This window comes from Aulonocara sp. 'chitande type north' Nkhata Bay, linkage group LG18 (assembly GCF_057382095.1).
Source record: "Aulonocara sp. 'chitande type north' Nkhata Bay isolate Kocher_YH1m ecotype deep benthic linkage group LG18, A_spYH_male_GT1.1, whole genome shotgun sequence".
NCBI classification, from domain to species: Eukaryota; Metazoa; Chordata; class Actinopteri; order Cichliformes; family Cichlidae; genus Aulonocara; species Aulonocara sp. 'chitande type north' Nkhata Bay.
The window spans coordinates 41,071,007-41,089,161 of record NC_141361.1 but is presented as its reverse complement, the minus strand read 5'-3'; the positions used below and the strand labels follow the sequence as shown (position 1 = coordinate 41,089,161).

General features: G+C 47.4%; 1 protein-coding gene across 2 annotated transcripts in view; it reads right to left on the bottom strand.

Moving 5' to 3' along the window:
- Window positions 1–1,081: 1,081 nt before the first annotated feature.
- The window catches only part of LOC147309277 (solute carrier family 53 member 1), a 38,472-nt gene continuing 21,398 nt past the window's right edge, over window positions 1,082–18,155 (bottom strand). Inside the window, exons 3-16 of one of the 2 annotated variants that reach the window (XM_086273241.1) lie at window positions 15,535–15,636; window positions 15,217–15,440; window positions 13,264–13,413; window positions 13,070–13,153; window positions 10,447–10,528; window positions 7,807–7,896; window positions 7,594–7,691; window positions 7,295–7,474; window positions 7,038–7,200; window positions 6,769–6,963; window positions 6,476–6,639; window positions 6,135–6,274; window positions 5,775–5,996; window positions 1,082–4,977 (exon numbers count right to left, since the gene is read on the bottom strand). In XM_086273241.1, the coding sequence (XP_086129367.1) occupies window positions 4,923–4,977; window positions 5,775–5,996; window positions 6,135–6,274; window positions 6,476–6,639; window positions 6,769–6,963; window positions 7,038–7,200; window positions 7,295–7,474; window positions 7,594–7,691; window positions 7,807–7,896; window positions 10,447–10,528; window positions 13,070–13,153; window positions 13,264–13,413; window positions 15,217–15,440; window positions 15,535–15,636 (1,949 nt within the window). In that variant the 3' untranslated portion in view covers window positions 1,082–4,922. The remainder of the gene's footprint in view (window positions 4,978–5,774; window positions 5,997–6,134; window positions 6,275–6,475; window positions 6,640–6,768; window positions 6,964–7,037; window positions 7,201–7,294; window positions 7,475–7,593; window positions 7,692–7,806; window positions 7,897–10,446; window positions 10,529–13,069; window positions 13,154–13,263; window positions 13,414–15,216; window positions 15,441–15,534; window positions 15,637–18,155) is intronic. The other variant, XM_086273242.1, reaches the window with a different exon arrangement.

Below are 18,155 nucleotides of genomic sequence, written 5' to 3'. Positions count from 1 at the left end.
GTCCAGATGACATACAGTGTGACCTGAAACACACAAACCTCGATCCTTCGCTGGCAGCACAGGGGGATTAGACAGATAAAACCTGGGCATGGCATCTGTGTCAGAAAAATTAAGCTAAAGCAGAAGTGCTTAAAAACTTGCATTCTATTTTAGGCCACCAGATGGCAATAGCTGTGGTTGCAAAAAGCCTCCCAGAGCTGGGAAAGTGGCGGCCTCCACCTCTGCACACACCTTCATACCCAGTTTATGATCTCATTCACTGCTTTTGGGTCAAATGTAATAAAAAAAAAAATTTAGTTTGCAAATCTTGGTCATACTACGTTTCAAAGTGTGTTATCATTGGCTGATGACAATCAGAACCCCCCAGCCCCGCCTCAGGTTTTTTGCAAACCAATGGCCCAGGAAAAGTGAGAAACTCCTGGCTCAAAGGGTGACATCACTGTAGCTACATCCACAGTAAACATTTTCCTGATGAGTTCATGGTCCCAGTGGCTAGTTTCACACACTGACGAATACAAAACGAGATTCATTTTTTCATCACGGTCTCCATTAGAATCCAGGAGGAAGATAAATCCAGGCATGTCTTACTGTGTGACTTATAAGTCACTACTGTCTGAGTGTGCATCACCCCTCGGTCCATGTGACATCTGGCTGCTAAGCTAATGACCTTTAGCCCAGTTATGGACCTCCCCCAGGTGGGACAAGAGGATAAGGAAATGGGTGAATGGGGAAGTGATGCTTCACTAACTGTAGAGGTTACATGCTTCTGTTATGTACAGTATATGGTCAAAGAACACACCTAACACAACATAGCTCTTGGCCAAGATGATGGAAAATACCTGACAGAGTGACCAGCTAATATTGTGTAGACAACCTCATTTTCCTGCCCAGGAGAAAACCAACAGAATCTCAAGTCTTTGACCTTTGATCTCCTTTTACTGACATGTTGTTCAGAGTCAGCTGTCCAGTGTGAAATGTTGGGAAATCACCGAGGGTTCAGACATTCTCCAAAACAGCAGATTCCACCGTTCTAGGCTATCGACTCTCCCACTTGGTGAGGTATGAAATATTAACACAGGTCTCTATACAACGTTTTATTTGAACCGTGAAACATATCAAATGTATAATGTCATCCAAAACATTTTGACCAAAATTAACATTTAAATTTCAACATGGATTAAAATATGTGAACAAAAAAAGGGAAAAAAATCACAAACTAGATCAAACATTCGATTTGGCTTTTGGTGGCACGCTTCTGACAATCCCAACATCATAGTGAAGTGTGGCCCAGGCCTACACTCTACTGCCGGGCAGCTTCATCAGGGTGGAGGGCGTCACCTGTCTGTCATAACATCAAACATTTTTAAAGTCTCACAGGCTTATAAAAACGGAGTGTAAAATAAAGCTACAGCCAAGTCAGCCTGCAGCTGAAATCATGAAGCAACTGATGCATTCAATGTAAATACATGAAAAGAAGCCCAACTTAGACTTTCTGCATCACAACATGTTATTTGGTCCTGGACTCGGATGCACAACAGGAGGCAAACAGACGGAAAGGGCACGCGGGGTGATGGGGGGCTGCGCGCAGTCGGGGCTCCGCAGCTGCTCGTGAGTTAGCATGTTAAGGTGCAAGTGTGCTCACAATATCCTGAGTACAAAATCTTCATCACATTGCGTCTCCCACTCTCCTGCCAATGTGAAACACACTGTTCACAATGCATCGATGGCTTCACTGTATTTTAATCTGTGTGTCAATGTGAAACCTGAGGAGCTACAAAGTAACAGTACGAACACGGGACTGACTCGTCTTTGGGTGGAGCGACTGTGTCGGACGAACATGTGCTGCTCTCTGATGGTTACCCGAGGACGACCCTGTCACGCTCAGTGCGTCTGTGACGGACATGAACCCTGAGCTCGAGCTACAGTCGGCAAATGCTTGGAAACGTATCAGGAAACGAGGTTTTCAAAGGGTCGCTGTGGGAATGTTAGAGTGCACGAATGTGTGCGTGAGGAATGAGCAGACGAGCTCCCGGAGCGCTCGCTGAAACTGAAAGCAGACACAGGATGTAGGGAAACGCACCGTCAGGTCGGTTTGACTCCACATTTATAGAGCCAGTATGAACACTGTTACATACTCAAACCTGCCAGAGCTCCATGTTGTAGTTGGGAAACAGAAGCATCATATCCTGGTCCAATCCTGGACTGTCAGCTACACGGAGGCATTTTAAAAGTGATGCAGTAAAATCAGTCAGTCGGGCTGAAGCATTACACCTCCTGTCACAAGCTAACAGCTAGCACAGCCATGGTCTCTGCAGATCATTTTTACTGTTTCATTTCATAAAAAGTGACCATGTGGTGACAGCCCGTCAGCCTCACGGCACGGTCGGGTCAGGTGACCATCAGGTCACCAGCAGCTGGTTGGTGAACCTGGTCACAGGTATGTAGTGCTTGTTAGTCTGCAGTTTGCATGGAAGATGCTGACGTGTCTGCACACACCTGTTGGCCACGCCCCCTGCAGAACTGATAATGTGAAAAGTGCGACTGGAAACACAACGTTCACCTTCAGAGTAATAGCTGCACCTTAAATGTGTTGAGGCGCAGCTTTTACTTTGAAGGAAAAAGTTCTCCAATTCCAGACGGGACACACTTCCCACAGCTCGGAGGTAATTAGAAAACTGCTAAGTCAGCATATTCCAGGCAAACTGCGAGCAACCCTGGCAATCACAGGGAAGTCACGTAGCAACATGACAGCTAACAGGAAGCACTCACCGACCAATCAGGGAGCACGCTCTGTTTTTTAATCTGGTGACTGGAAGTGGAATCATGTTTAATGTGGTGGACAAATCTCAGACAGCGTGTGATGGTGATCATAAATGATAATTAGCATCAGACGTACAAACTTTTATATACTATGGAATCTATTTGTCTTTATTTTAGCTCAATAATAAGGAAAAAACAGAAACTATGGGAATGTTGTTATCCGACGATAGCCTAACGCTAACGTGCTTCTTATTTCAGCTGAGAAATAAACTGAGGATCCAAATCAGAACTTCCCAAATGTAAAACATTAAGACGCAAACATGTATTTGGATGCATTGTGAGGATTGAAAGAGCCTCAGTCTGTACGGAGGCAAATACAGCAGAACAGAAACATCACAACGAGCCTCCGCAGAGAAAAGTAAAAAAGTGCACACAAGTCTTAGGCCATCACACGCCAGGACTTCCAAATGCATGCACACAACATTAAAACTAAGTACATAAAACGAACCGCCGCCTCATGAAAGCACAGACAGCAACACTTTGTCGAAGCTGTCGTCAGACGCGATCTCATCCAAGCACGAAGCAAAAGGGAGCTGACGACTTTTGGAACGTGAAGAGCAACGTTTAGGAAAGCCTTTCCTCCAGTGTTGTCCCGTCTCTAAGAAACATCATCAGGCAGAAACGAGCAGTGAAAACAGACCGATGTGTGCGACCTGTTGATGATGGCGCACAAACCAGGAATCGCTCCCCTGCTGCAGGAAGGTCAAAAAGGCAACAACTAAGACTGTTCCTTCTTAAGACTCACAGCTTCGTGCTGCACACACTTTGTTTCAGAGCAGCATTTCTTGCTGTCAAGCTTCAGCCCAGTCACGCCCAAGTTAGCATACACGTAGCCAAGCAGGTTTCAGTACACCACCTGCTGACAGACAGACACTGATGACAGACAGGTGACCTCTGCCTTCGTCTCCACCCTCATATTTCAGTGAACCAGCCCAAAGACGACATGTTGCACAAACCAACTGTTTCTACTCAAACAGTCTTCAGGTTTTCAAATCACGATTTCAGGGGACAACACAAGTTTGTTCAAACCCGACGAGGTGGCAGATCTACACCTATACGGATAATGTGATGTACATTCAAACCATTTCCCGGGGCGGGTGAGTGGGAACTACGACAGGATGATGGTCGTTCTCCACAGCTGAACAGCCGGCAGCACTACACAGTGTGTTTCCTGTGTGGCACTCACTAAATATTTCCACACACACTGAACTTTGGTCCGTGGTACATTTACAACAACAGGTACAAAGAAAAAGCCACGTTTCTGTCTCCTTATAGTGAATAATGGCTGAGCGTTGCACGTCCACCAACGATGAAACACTAAAATCACCGTCCGTGTGTCGAGACATGATGGGCCTCCATCTCACGCTCCTACAAAGTGCATGTTTCTAAAGCATGTAAGGTGCAGGTAGGCAGCTCTGTGATGACTGAGTGATCAAGCTGAACAGCACGGGGACGCCACAGTTACCAGATGTCCATCAGCACCGTCTGCTGAGGAGGACTCGTTTTAACCCCTGTGGTGTTTTTGCTTTCCTTCCGAGGGGCAAAGTACAGGGTGGTTCCTAATTTCTGCAGCTACTACATAACCTACTACAGGCCTCTGCCCAGTCGTTTCCAGGATGCTGGGAGCGGGGGATGCTGATGGCCAAAGGACAGCAACAGGCTTAAACTGTTGGCCTCTCCCTGTATGGGAGTGGTGTGGCACTGAGACGGCACTGGGAAATGGAAAATGTCACTGGTGTTTCACTCGTGCTATGCTGAGGCTTCGAGAAGAGCCCGAGCAGCGGTGGAGGAGTGGGTGTAGTTTAAGAATCCACCTCTGGGAGGCTGCCTGGGTAAAGTAGAGTTTAAGTGATAAGCCCACCATCGGGGAGTGTTGACAGCAGGTTGGACACGTAGCTGGGTTGTTTGTTTAAGAGGTCAGAGTTCATCCGTCCGAGCAGTCCTGAACCCAAGCAGAGAAAAACAAGATGACGTAGGTACGAGCTTCAAACTCATCCCTGGTTGGGAGCTCAACGCCCACTCTCTGGGTAAATCCTCAGTTAGGAGGTGGAGTTTCCTCCTTTGAATAAATTCTGGACCCAGGCGAGGGGCGTGGCCTGATGTCAGGAGTCATCATCCGTGTCCTCTATCAGAACCTTGGTGTCACGAGTCTTGGACCTAAAAGGAGAAACAGGAAGGAAGCTCTTAAAGTGGGAACTCAAGTCCACGACTGATCACTGAGCTAATGTCGTCTGTCTCAGGCGTGTTCGCACAGCCGTGGCTGCGACACGCGTGTCGGAGCCACGGCCCTTTGAACACGCAGCCGTGTGTCGTGTGGCTTCAACACTGCTTTCACATCTTCCTTGTGTAATATGTTTATACTGGATATGTATGCACTGGGATCTACACTGTGTAAATTAGGTGGCATCAAACATACTGTCTATACAATCAGGCTGCAGGAGGCCCGTGGATCACCAGCGTCACTCAGTTCTCACTTTAGCTGCCACAGACACATGTGGCGGTGCCTCTGCACACTGAGGCGCCGCCACATGTGTCTGTGATGTTCCTCTGCAATCACAGAATGACTGAATGCTTTAAACCTGAGACAAACACAAGATTTTACCTCTAAACATCCAATCATCTGTTTTCTGAGTCAGCGGTTTACGTGTGAACATAATAGGTCTTCACAGGTTATCAGGCTGTGGTTTTACCATGAAACAGATTGCTATGCAAGTAAACAACTACCTGAGATAGCTAACCTTTGCAGGACCACGAGCTAACCCCCCCACAGATCACTGCGCTGACTGTATCTATAATAAATGACGTTGCAGTTTCTCTGTTTTGCATGAAGCTACATTGTTCTACGTGGGGTCGACGGCCTTCTGTGCACGCTGATGAAACATGCGTCTCCTCTGCCGTGACTGAGGGTCCCACGCCTGCACTCAGCAGGACAGACAGACGGGGAAAAGACTTACTGCGAGGCCAGGCGTGGCCTGCGCAGGCTCATACTGTAGCTCCTCTTCCAGCTCTTCTTGCCCTGTCGGTTTCTCACGCCATCCTCCTGGTCCATCATCTGCTCCAGGAGGGTCTGGTCGTCGGCGTTGAGCGGAGCCACGCTGATGTCTCTGACGGCTCTGAATTCACCACAGTTGTTCAGATGTTCGTTCTCCAAGCGGAAGAAGTTCCACACAAAGCGCCTACAAGGATCACACATTAACCCGTTACTGAGTTTCTGTTACTTTATCACTTCCTGATCTAGGCCCTGCAGATACACAAAGTTAGGAATGAACTATGAGAAAAACCAAAGGGATGAATAAAGAAAAAAGACTGTGTACCGAAAGACCTCCAGCGGGGCCAGGACTGTAGCAAAGATGTCAGAGATGCCGTCAAACGTGACGAGCGTGGTGACGGTGACCGTTAAGATCCATCCGAAGCGTAACAGCACGTCCTCTACTATGGCGCTGTAGTAATAGGCCTGCAGGAGGACGCACAACAGAGCACGCGCTTCACATTCATGCTGTGTGACTACATAACAACACGTGCTGCTGTTGATTTGTGGATGACAGGGTTAGCAGCAGCAAGCCTGCTTAGTTCAGCCTGAAGTCCTGACATTTGGACACCGACTTTTGTAAAGTGGCCACAGGAGGAGCTGCAGCTTCTTTGTGTGGTGTAATACCTTGTGTGGATAGACTATCTCCTCTCTCAGGAAGGTGTTCTCTCCCGCGTTGCGGTCAAACAGTCCCCAGTCCATCTTCAGATCCCAGACCAGAGTGTAACACGAGCTCAGCGCCAAACAGCCAATATACAGATAGAAGAAGATCTGGGCCTCCGAGCCTGCGTCTGTGGGCGGGACATCAGAGTGTTCTCCAGTTACAGCCTGCCATTAGAGCTCCATCCCATAATAACAACACAGAGGAGAGAATGAGCTCAGGATGGCATTGCCTTATAACACGGCATCTGTCAGCCTACCTTTGTGTGTGCTGTAGAGGGCGGAGAAGGTAACAGCGAAGAAGGTGGTGGAATATTTGCCAGCATTAACCAGATGAGGGAAGGCCCGCTTGGTGTCACGGTAACGGCGCAGACACTGGACGAATCGGAACCACGCAGGAAGACACTTGATCACTGCCCGAACGCCATACGAGTACGAGTTGCACACATCGTTACCTGAAGAGGACGACATTTAGCCACCGGTTTGCTCCGACACGTGCGCGTGAGCAGCGAGCATCTCGGAGCCTCACCTCTGCTGATGAGCCCGTTGTGTTTGGTCCAGTCCAGCTCAAAGCTGTAGAAACAGATCATGTACTCCAGGTCCATCAGCACCACCACCAGAGAGTTGAGCTGGTCAGCCAGCCAGAAGTCTGCAAAGCCAACGCGGTGAAACGGAGCCGTCACCACTCGAAACTGCGGAGGAAGACGTCACAGGAAGAGCCCTCTTCAGAATAAAAGCTTAACCACACAAAAGGTATGATGTAAAGACTCTGGTCAGGGCCATTACCAGAAGTTTGAGCAGCCAGAAGCGTGACTTGTAGTAGCAGGTCTTGAAGGGGTTGATGAGGAAAAGGAAGAAGAGCCCATAGAGAGCCAGAGGGTTGGCCTGCATCGGCACCAGGATCTTGTCGCTGAAGAGACAGGACAGCAGGCTTACGCACCACAGCACCCCCAGCAGACCTGCAATCTGCACACACAATGACTCAGTCAGCATCCTCTCCCCGTGGAGGGGGCCACGGCCCACAGATCGTTAAATCATCTCTATGAGAACACGACTTCTTTCTTTGGTTCAATCTGACCTCTGACCTCAAACAGATGCTGATGGGACAGGTTGTTTCTGGGGTTCAGTTCAAATATGAGCACATGGTTGACGCCTGCTTGCCTCCAGCCGTAAGTGTTGATGCCTACAAGACAAAAGAGTTGTTTTTTTAACTTCCTGTCTCTGATATGAGTTGATGACTAACTCGACTCCAAACTTGGCACATAAGCTACAGTGTGAGAGTGTCTGTGTGTCCATACCTAACAGGAAGAGGAATTCTATTAACAGGAAGCCTCCTCTGTAGATTCGGACCATAGGCCAAACATCAGAACGATCTGTCCCCACAGCTACTAATGACAAAGACCAATCAGGAGACAGCACCATCAATACCGAGCAAAACTGCACAGAGCAAAAACAAAGTGCCTGATGTGAGGAGTCTGCAGCATGTCTGCAAACAGACTTTTGTGTATCTGCACAACAACAAGTGGAAACCAACATTCATGATGGTTCTACTGGAGGATGGGACGGCACGTCAGTCATTTGTTTCCTGTGGATACTGTTACAAGTCACCCTAAAACCCCCAAAACACAACTAAACAATCACAACAACACAAGTGAATACAAAGAAAGGCCAATCATCTCTCTGCTCGTCCTTCTTCTGCTCCCGTTGTTGTGCAGATTTAAGATGCTTATCAGAGGTGGAAGTGTGCTGCTCACTCATAATTACGACCTCCTGCCTGTTCCTGTGGAAATCATGAAATCTTTGTTTCTGATGTCAGCAGGAAGGAGCCTGAGCCTGGTCCTACTGCAGGTTTCCTTCCACTGTCACTCGTCACATGACTGTTGGGTTTTCTCTGCATGTGTCATTGTGGGGTCTACCTTACAATGTGCAGCACCCTGAGGCGCCTGTTAGGGTGCTGCATAAACAACACTGGTCTTTCCCTCCACAACTTTACACACTACTGTTCCTCACACTCACAGAAATGTATTACTGGTGAGTTACTGTGGTGTATACTTTAGTCTCTCTCTTCATTCTCACCTGATGCCTTAATAATACGACTGTAGTAACACTAACTTTACAGACCGCTGTAGTGCTGTCACGCTTGCTCCATCTTTCTCACCTCCCACCAGGATGCTGATATTCCAGAATCATTTATTTCTCCCTTCTCTCACAAAAGTCTCCTTTTTCCTGTGGCGTAATAAAGTATTATTATTATTATTGTTATAGAAATAATAATAATAATAATAATAATGGACTCTGGACTTTCTACTATAGGAGACAAAAACTGGACGGGTATGTCAGTTAAATCCAAAGAGTCGTGCTGACAGGTTTCTTTCTTTATCGTGTAGAAAAACAGTTCAATATGTGACGTCTTCACACTGACAGTAGGGGGCGCGTCACTGGTCCGTGGGCTGTTTGTGGCCCACAGTGTGACAGCCCTGAGCCAAAGCATTACAGTTTTTTCTGAATGCTTAAACCCTAACTGTGATTCCTGTAGCACAATCTCTAAAACTATTCAGACTTATAGCAAAACCACTCACTGAGTTTGCAAAACTAAAAGCACAAAAACTGCTTTGCACTCAGTTTGCAATTTTGTAACACACACTTTGCAAAACTGTAGGCACAATTCACTGCACAACACTCAATTACCAAATTTCCAACACACTCCTAGCAAAAGTATACACATGTATGGCTATCATTAACACTAATCTGCCAACTGTCTGGCACACTTTCACATGTGAAAACTTCTTTAGATAATTAGTTCACTTTGCAATCAGGCTAAGCACTATAATACAGGTAAGCTGTGTGTGCGGAGTACAATGGAGGGAGCAGAAAGAGTGAGAAGAAGAGGAGGCCGAGGACGTGGAGGTGAAGAAGTAGGATGAAGAGGACGACAAGGACAAGGAGGAGCAAGAGGAAGACGAGGAGGAGGGAGAGGAAGATGAGGAGGGGGGAGAGGAAGGGTAAGAAGAGTAAGAAATAGAATTGCTGATGACATCAGAGCTACAATAGTGGACCATGTCATCAACCGTGGAATGACCCTGAGGGTAGCTGGCCAACGGGTCCAGCCTAACTCGAGCCGCTACACTGTAGCAAGCACCATAAGGACATCTTGAAATGAGAATCGGTTAGTACAGTCACTTCGCACTAAGATTTGTAGCACTGCCATATGCCAATGAGAAACACACCAATACCATTGATGTAAAAATACTGAAGTTGTTACTTTACAGAGTTGCTAGATGACCAGATGCTGGGGCAGAGGAAGCATGTTCACTGCAGACCAAGTAACCCATATAGTCATTATGGCGATTGCAAATAATCCTATACTTGGAAATAAACACTTGTGTTTGTTTTGATGTGTTTGAATAAACACCAGTACTTGAAGTTTGGATCCCTCTATGCTTATGGATCTATGACAGAAGTATGAGCTCAAACTGACATAGCCTACCTTGTGCACAGAGAAAGCAAAAGCCAGATGTGTTTTGTATTCATACCATCAGTGTGCAGTTGGCGCATTGTGTGCTTAGTAGATGATGGCTTGTGTGTACTGTTTGATACGGAAACACCATTTTTACGAAGGTGTGGAGAGTTAATCTAGCTGTGTTTGCTTTTGCAAGAGAACTACAATGTTTTGATGATTGGGTGACAGGTTTTCTTATTTGTGTGAAGAGTTTTGCAAAATTAGCCAATAGTTACAAAAAATGTGCTTAAGCAATCAGAAAAAACTGTAAAGCCGTCTGAAACTTGCCCAGTGTCTGGGTTAAAACAGCACCTGTGACACGCGCGTCCCATGACGACCAGAATAACACTTACATATTTCTGGCCTGTCCACAAACACAGTCAGATTCCAGGAAGTATAAACGAGACACTTCAGTGTTACAAAGGTCACTGTGTTTTACCTGTGATGACCACAACGACCAATAAGACGAGGAAGACTCCGCAGTAAAGGCCGACTCTGAAGGTGGTCCAGGCAGGAGCAGGCTGTGGACACACGGACACGGTTACAGCACCTGCACAGCTGTGCAGCGCGACCAGCTCTGCTTCTTCTTTTATTTTCAGTCACAGCAGCTAACAGCAACACTTCGAACATGCAGTACTTTGCTGTTCAGTATTTACAACACCCCCAAAAGACAACAGAAAGAAGGAAAACAAACAAACAACAAACACAAATATTTAAATGCATAAGGGACATTCAGTGTACAGTTAACTATGATGGTGATATAGAGATATTATCTGGTCCTGAGAAGGAACCTGCCAGTGTACATCTCATCTTTGCCAAATGCAAACACCTGACGAGCTCTGCACGCCACTGTTCACGTGTGGGAGGAGCTTCCTGCTTCATCTTCAAAGCATAGGGCGCCTTGCAATGAGTGAAGCAAAGGCAACAGAAGTGAAGAGTATTTTGGCAGAGTGATGTTTTCAGGCATCATCCCAACGACAGCCGTTAGAGCACGAGGATCACATTTAACGTTTATATCTGTGAAAGGGTGCTAAACACAGACAGCCAATAGTCATAAGGATCGGGGCACATCCACAAAGTATGAAGGCGTGAACCTGGTGCTGCTTTACATCTGTCACACCGGGCTCAGCTCCTGCAGAGAACTTGGCTAACCTTTCCTTGGAGATATGTAATCAGTGTAGGACCTTGAACTGCAGCTCATGCCTGGCACACAGAAGAAGAGTGAAGCCTCTGGAGAGAAGATCGCCAGAGTCATCCCAGGGTCTCTGCCCCTGTGCTTTAAGGATGGAGAGAGAAGGATCTCTAATAATATCGCGCAGATTCCTTTAATCTCTTATGAATGTTCATATTAATCATTTTATCCAAAGACGTTTCCTCGGGTAGTTCCTGAAATGAAGGAAATCGGCTCTTTACAAAGTGGAGAATTTGTAAATAGTGGAAAATATGTTGCTGAGGATCATTAAACAGCTTCAGGAGCTGCGTGAACGAGGCAACAACCCCAGCTACAAAAAGCTCTTTGCCATTTCTAAGGCCTTTACTTTCCCGTATTTTAAAGTCCATCATGGAGGGTGGGAACATGTGATTTGAGCTGATAGGTGCTTTAATTGGCATTAAGTGTAACCCCAACCTTTTCCTACATTGCAGGCAGATTCTGAGCGTCATGCAGGGTTACACAGGTTACATGGGAGAGGACTCAACAAAGCTCAGACTCACTTTGGAGCCAAGCTGGAGTCTCTGCAGTAGAACTACTCATCCAGTACAGCAAATATTTGCTGCCCAATAACAAGACTGAAAGTTTGGCCTAGTTCTCTGCATGAAATCTTTCGTGGACTTTTGCCAGTAAAAACAAATGCAGAGATATGCTTAGTCAGTGTTATAAAATACTTATTGGGTAAGTAGCATGGGACACACTGCAAATAAAGGAACTTGGGCCGTATGTTCATTTTGATAGGACTGATGCAGCCAGTTAATGACAGCGGTAAACTGGTCCATCTCTGAAGATCTTGGTACTCTCGAGCTGCGCGACAAAGTGTCTTTCATAAAGAGCTTTCATCAATCTTCCTGGCTACAGAGTGGACACAGAGAAGGTCACTTTTATGCAGGTTCAACTTGTAGCCTGAAATATGGCCAAAACATTCAAACCGGCGAGAGCCCGAGGAAGAGAGCATGAAGGCTCTGACATCAGGAGGTCGTCAGCATAGAAGTATTTTGTGCTCCCGGTCAGCTCTGAAGATGCCCTTAATGCAACTGTCAGCTCGCAGTTTAATCACCAACGGTTTGATTGATAAAAAGAAGACGCGATAAGGGAGATCCTGGTCTCGTACCACGGAGAAGTGGGAAATAAGAAGACAATAGCGGATTTGTTGTAACACGTGCCTCAGAGGTGAGGAGGAAAGAAACTGAACCCATGAAATGAAATTAGGGCCAAATCCAAATGTATTGAGAGCATAAAACAGATGCACCCGGTCAAATGCTTCCCAGCATCGAGTCATAAGGCAGCTTCAGGGGCTGTTTGTTTAAAACCCCGCGCAGGTTGAAAAAACCACGCCCACCCGTCACTAACCCTCTCTGATCTGGAGAAATTAACAACGAAGCTAACAAGGCAGCCAGTGCTCACAGCAGCTGAGGGGTCATCAACAGAAGTCATCACCATACAAGTACATGATGAAGAAGGCGGCCCCAATCACAAAGACCACGCCTCTCACAGCGCTGAGCTGCAGATAATCATCATTATTCCACAGTGGAAACTCGATGCTCCTGTAAAGGATGTGAGATGGAGACCGAGGCTGGTGTGGCAGCAGAGACGCCACCTGGTCTAAAATAAAGAGATAACTATGGACAAAGAGGAGCATCCCTGGATCGTTGCTGTGACATTTCCACAGAGAGAATTTAGACAGACAATAAAGACTGATATTTGCAGCACGATCGGCATGCTGCACCACAGTTTTACGCACTTTTCTGCAAAGGTTTGTTGTTTGCACAAACTTGAAGTGAGCCATAAAAATCAAAGGCACACAGCTGCAGTGATCAGAACACCAACAATCTACATCTGTGTGTGTGACCTGTGCAGCTCCGAGCGGAGGGACCCTCAGCCTCTTCATGGCCTTCTGCCTGTCTCCGCCCTCCAGCTCCGTGGTGACCAGCGCCTGAAACACAGAGTTTGAAGGTCGGTCATCCCGTCGTTCATTGGAGCGGCATTGCAGCTCCGCAGCTGTGGCCGAGGGGACGTGTCTCAATTTGGATGTGTGGAAGGTACCTCGGTCTCCGAGATGAGCTGGGTGATCTTCTTGCACGTGTAAAACGGAGCTACTTCAACGTGGGCCACCCGCCAGTCGGCTCCCCGCGACGTCTCCAAGATCTTATCGTGTTTCTTCAGGATCTTCCTGAAGCCCGTAAAGTTCAGGTTCTGTGAGGAGGGAGAGGAAGGTGCTGCCGTTAGACCTGTGTGTGTGTGTGTGTGTGTGTGTGTGTGTGTGTGTGTGTGTGTCTGTGTCTGTGTGTCTGTGTGTGTGTGTGTGTCTGTGTGTCTGTGTCTGTGTGTGTGTGTGTGTGTGTGTGTGTGTGTGTCTGTGTGTGTGTGTGTCTGTGTGTGTGTGTGTGTGTGTGTCTGTGTGTGTCTGTGTGTGTGTGTCTGTGTGTCTGTGTGTGTGTGTGTCTGTGTGTGTCTGTGTGTGTGTGTGTCTGTGTGTGTGTGTGTGTGTCTGTGTGTGTGTGTGTGTGTCTGTGTCTGTGTGTGTGTGTGTCTGTGTGTGTGTGTGTCTGTGTGTCTGTGTGTGTGTGTGTCTGTGTGTCTGTGTGTGTCTGTGTGTGTGTGTGTCTGTGTGTCTGTGTGTGTCTGTGTGTGTGTGTGTCTGTGTGTGTGTGTGTCTGTGTCTGTGTCTGTGTGTGTGTCTGTGTGTCTGTGTGTGTCTGTGTGTGTGTGTGTGTGTCTGTGTCTGTGTGTGTGTCTGTGTGTGTCTGTGTGTGTGTGTGTCTGTGTGTCTGTGTGTGTCTGTGTCTGTGTGTGTGTGTGTGTCTGTGTGTGTCTGTGTGTGTGTGTGTGTGTGTCTGTGTCTGTGTGTCTGTGTGTGTGTGTCTGTGTGTGTGAGAGTGTGTCTGTGTGTCTGTGTGTCTGTGTCTGTGTGTCTGTGTGTGTGAGAGTGTGTCTGTGTGTCTGTGTGTCTGTGTGTGTGTGTCTGTGTGTGTGAGAGTGTGTCTGTGTGTGTGTGTGTGTGTGTGTCTGTGTGTGTGTGTGTGTGTGTGTGTCTGTGTGTCTGTGTGTGTGTCTGTGTGTGTGTGTGTGTGAGAGTGTGTGTCTGTGTGTGTGTGTGTGTGTCTGTGTGTGTGTGTGTGTGTGTGTGTGTGTGTGTCTGTGTGTGTCTGTGTGTGTGTGTCTGTGTGTCTGTGTGTCTGTGTCTGTGTGTGTGTGTCTGTGTCTGTGTGTCTGTGTGTGTGTGTGTGTCTGTGTCTGTGTGTCTGTGTGTGTGTCTGTCTGTGTCTGTGTGTGTCTGTGTGTGTGTGTGTGTGTGTGTCTCTGGGTTGTTCACACTCGTCCTATAAAGGAGTCAGGCGCCTCTGCAGGAGCCAATCAGCTGTTTGAAATGTCAGCTGTGCACTGAGCTCATTAGAATCCATAACAAAGCACATTTTTATCTCCACAGCAGGTAACGTGTGGAAAACAGTAAACAATGAGCTGATGCGGGCTGGGATCAGCTGATCCTCCAGGACTGCAGCTTGTCCTCGGTGCACTGAGCTCAGAGGCGACACGTACTCGCAACTTAAAGGTTAGAGGTCACGGACCACGATGGATTTGGGTCTGGGACTCCAAATCCCAAAGACGCTTTGTTAGTGAAAAAGCACCAACCAATGAGAAGCAGTCAGCTGCAGCTGTGACGTTCCACGCTGCCTTTTCAGAGTTGTTTCATTACATGCGTACATCCATCAGCCTCGTGTCGGCCTGCGAGCAGCAGCTGCTGTTGTGGCTTTAAAATTCAAACATGGCTTTTTGAAATGATTTTAAAACTGTGTCGTGTTTCTCTACCTAACAGTGGCTGAGCACATTCACCCGCATCAGCATTTATTATTTATCATCAGTCACAGCGTGATTTGATCTCCCAATCAAATACCATAATAAGTAGCTAGACTGACCCCTCGGGGAAATGGGACGATATAATCAATAATCAATAATCAAAGGTTTCCTCTGTTTTTGCCCTGCTGTACGAGTGTGCACCTGATAGTTCTGCAGCAGTATAAGGCTGAGGTAGAACTCTGAGAAGGCCAGCTGCAGGTCCTTTATGTTCCTGTGCTTGCATCGTTCCTGCTGTGACAAGGCAAACACCGTCTTCCTCCTCCTCAGGCCCCGCCCACTGGCTGAGCTCTCCCTCTGTGCATCCAGCGAGGACTGCAGCTCGTTCTGCAGCGTGGCGAATCGCCGCTGAGCCTCTGCCAGCTTCTCTGGAAGGAGAGAGCGAGACACGGTAAGGACAGAAGAGACAGGATAATAAGAAGTCTTGGTGAGCCTTGAAACCAGTGCTACCAGCTGTATTACCAGAATAGAAGGTGTTGATTTTGGCCAACTCCTTTTCACACATCTGGAAGAACTTCTCCTCAAATTTGGCATAGTACCGCTTGACAGTATCTTCATCTGTGACTGCAACAAGAGAGAAGCTGTTAGAAGAGCATCTCACAGCAGGAAACAAACCTGTGCGCACAGAGTTAAGGAAAAGAAACAAAGTGCATGAATAAAAATGGGCAAGTGTGTGACTGTGTGTGTGCAAAGGCCTGTGCTGCTGTGCTGCGACCAGCAGGGGGAGCAGTGAGCCGTCCAGCCCCTGTGCTGTGTGGAGATTCAGGATGGAATATGAACTCCACTCAGTCACTTCAGACTTTAAGCCTAAACATGGAAACTCTGCTGCAGCTTTCAGAAACACTGAGAGGACAGGAAGAGAAACTTTTAACTGAGACTTAAAGACTGTGTGAACAGATCAGCGGTGACACAGCAGCCGTCCTTCTGAATCACAGGTGTCCAACTCCAGGCCTGGAGGGCCGGTGTCCTTGATCCAACACAGCTGATTTAAATCCTCAACATGTATCTGAAGTTCTCCAGAGGCCCGGGAAAGAACTAATCATGTGACTCAGCTGTGCCGACCCAGGGTGAGATCTAAAACCTGCAGGACACCGGGCCTCCAGGCCTGGAGTTGGACCCCCTGTTCTGAATGATGCATCTGTATGTTTGTTATGTCACATTATTATTCAACTACTTTCCATCCAAATGAGAAACTGTTACACTGTAATCATGTAAGTGTGTTCACTGTCAGTATTGTGCACCTTTGGTTCTTATTCATTTAAAACAAACATGTGTAAGTGTTAGGAAGACATCCCTGCTGACTCTGGAAGCTCTCCTCTGATGGTTTATAGGCTCAGTCGCCAGTTTCAGGTCAAACTTCAAGTGCAGTTTGTAAATGTTGGTCAGTTGTAGTGACAGAAAGACAAAGGCACCTTATGATGGAGCAGTTTCAAAGCAGGAGTGCAGGAAAGCAACATGTGCTTGGTGAAGGTAGCCCAGGACCAAACGGACCTTTCTGCTCGTCCTCAGTCTGCTGATTGTTTCATGATCTTAATGCAGAGTTTATGTTCTGACTCATGGTCCCGTTGAGAGTAAGACAGACAACAAACATGTGACTACGCTGGGGTTAAAACGCTGTTGAAATGTGCACAAACGTGCGGTGATGGAGCGTTGCTGAAATCACCTGACACAAGCAAAATAACCACGGACAGTGGAAAGTGGGCGTGTCCACTTTAATCAAAGCCACGAGTGGCAGTGGGAATGTCTCCCTCAGTATCATGAAAATGAGGTTCTGTTCAAGCATGTCATGGCAGGAGTGCTATACTTACCTGGACACTGACTCATGTGCTTTTTTAGACCGTTACCCGTCCTGTAATTTGGACCATTTTCATCTCAACAACGTCACATGTCACCGATTCTGGTAAACTTGACCTGAGCAGACTTGTGTGTCCGAGCTGAGCCTGCTGTCACGTCAACAACAGGCAAACAACAGCGGGGTCAGGTGGTTCACAGTGTGCACACTCAGTGATTCACTGTGTTTCAGAGTGGCTGCTTTTAGACAAGACACCAAATTAACTAAATTGGCGTGTCCAAACCACTCCCTCGCCCTCTCTCAGCAGTGCACAAACACACAAACAGCCACCGCTGTCAGACTACCGTAATCTCCTTATCCCGTTTTGGCCTTATTCGGCTCTTTTCTCTCCGTGTCTCAGTCAAGTCATAATGATTATCATCATTATTACCATTATGCCATGTCTGTGTCTCAGCTAAAGCCTATACTTTCCATTTGACAAGTATGTTTTTTAGCAACACCCTGCTTTGCACCATTTTGTGTGTTCTTTTGTGGAACGTAGCAACTACAGCGAGTACCCAGGCGCCACGTCGGGCTCACAAACACAGACGTGCGACAGGAACGCCACCGCGTTCTCTTCCACACAGATTTTCCTTTACCGTTCGTGGATACGCAGCATTAAACTCCTCCCACTACCTACAGTGAGGTGTTAGTGCAGCTGCACAGAAACATTTCTTGTGAACACACTATCCTCAGTGATTGTGTGCAGTGTGATCCTGCACAGCTGGTTACAACACTCCGTCTGATACAGGCTGACAAAGTCTCTGACTCGGACAAAGAGCGCTCCACTTATCCCTGCAGCGTGGACCCCGGCCTCTGGGACAGCATCAATGCATTTGCTCTTTGAGTCCATGTAAAGCTGCACACTTTGCATAAATTGTGATTTCATCCAGTGTTCGTCACTAATCTGGACTGATGAAGCGTTCTGGTCCAAGAGTAGCAGTCTTGTTTTGCATTTGGCAAGAGTCGGTAGCATCACTGGTAGCATGGAGCAATATCTCAACGCTACAGGTTAGTCCAGCTCCTCCATCAGTGCATGTCATGCAAGAGGCTTTGTTGCATCTCCCAGCAGAGTCTGACGAGCATGGAGGAGATCCCAGAGGACAGGGCCGTAGAAGAGCCTTAACCCATCAGCAGGACCGGCATCTGCTCCTTTTGCAAGGACAAACAGCATGCCCACAGCCCACTGGTGTGAATGTCCAAACAATCAGAAGCAGACTTTATGGAGTGGGCTGAAGGCCCAGCATCCACA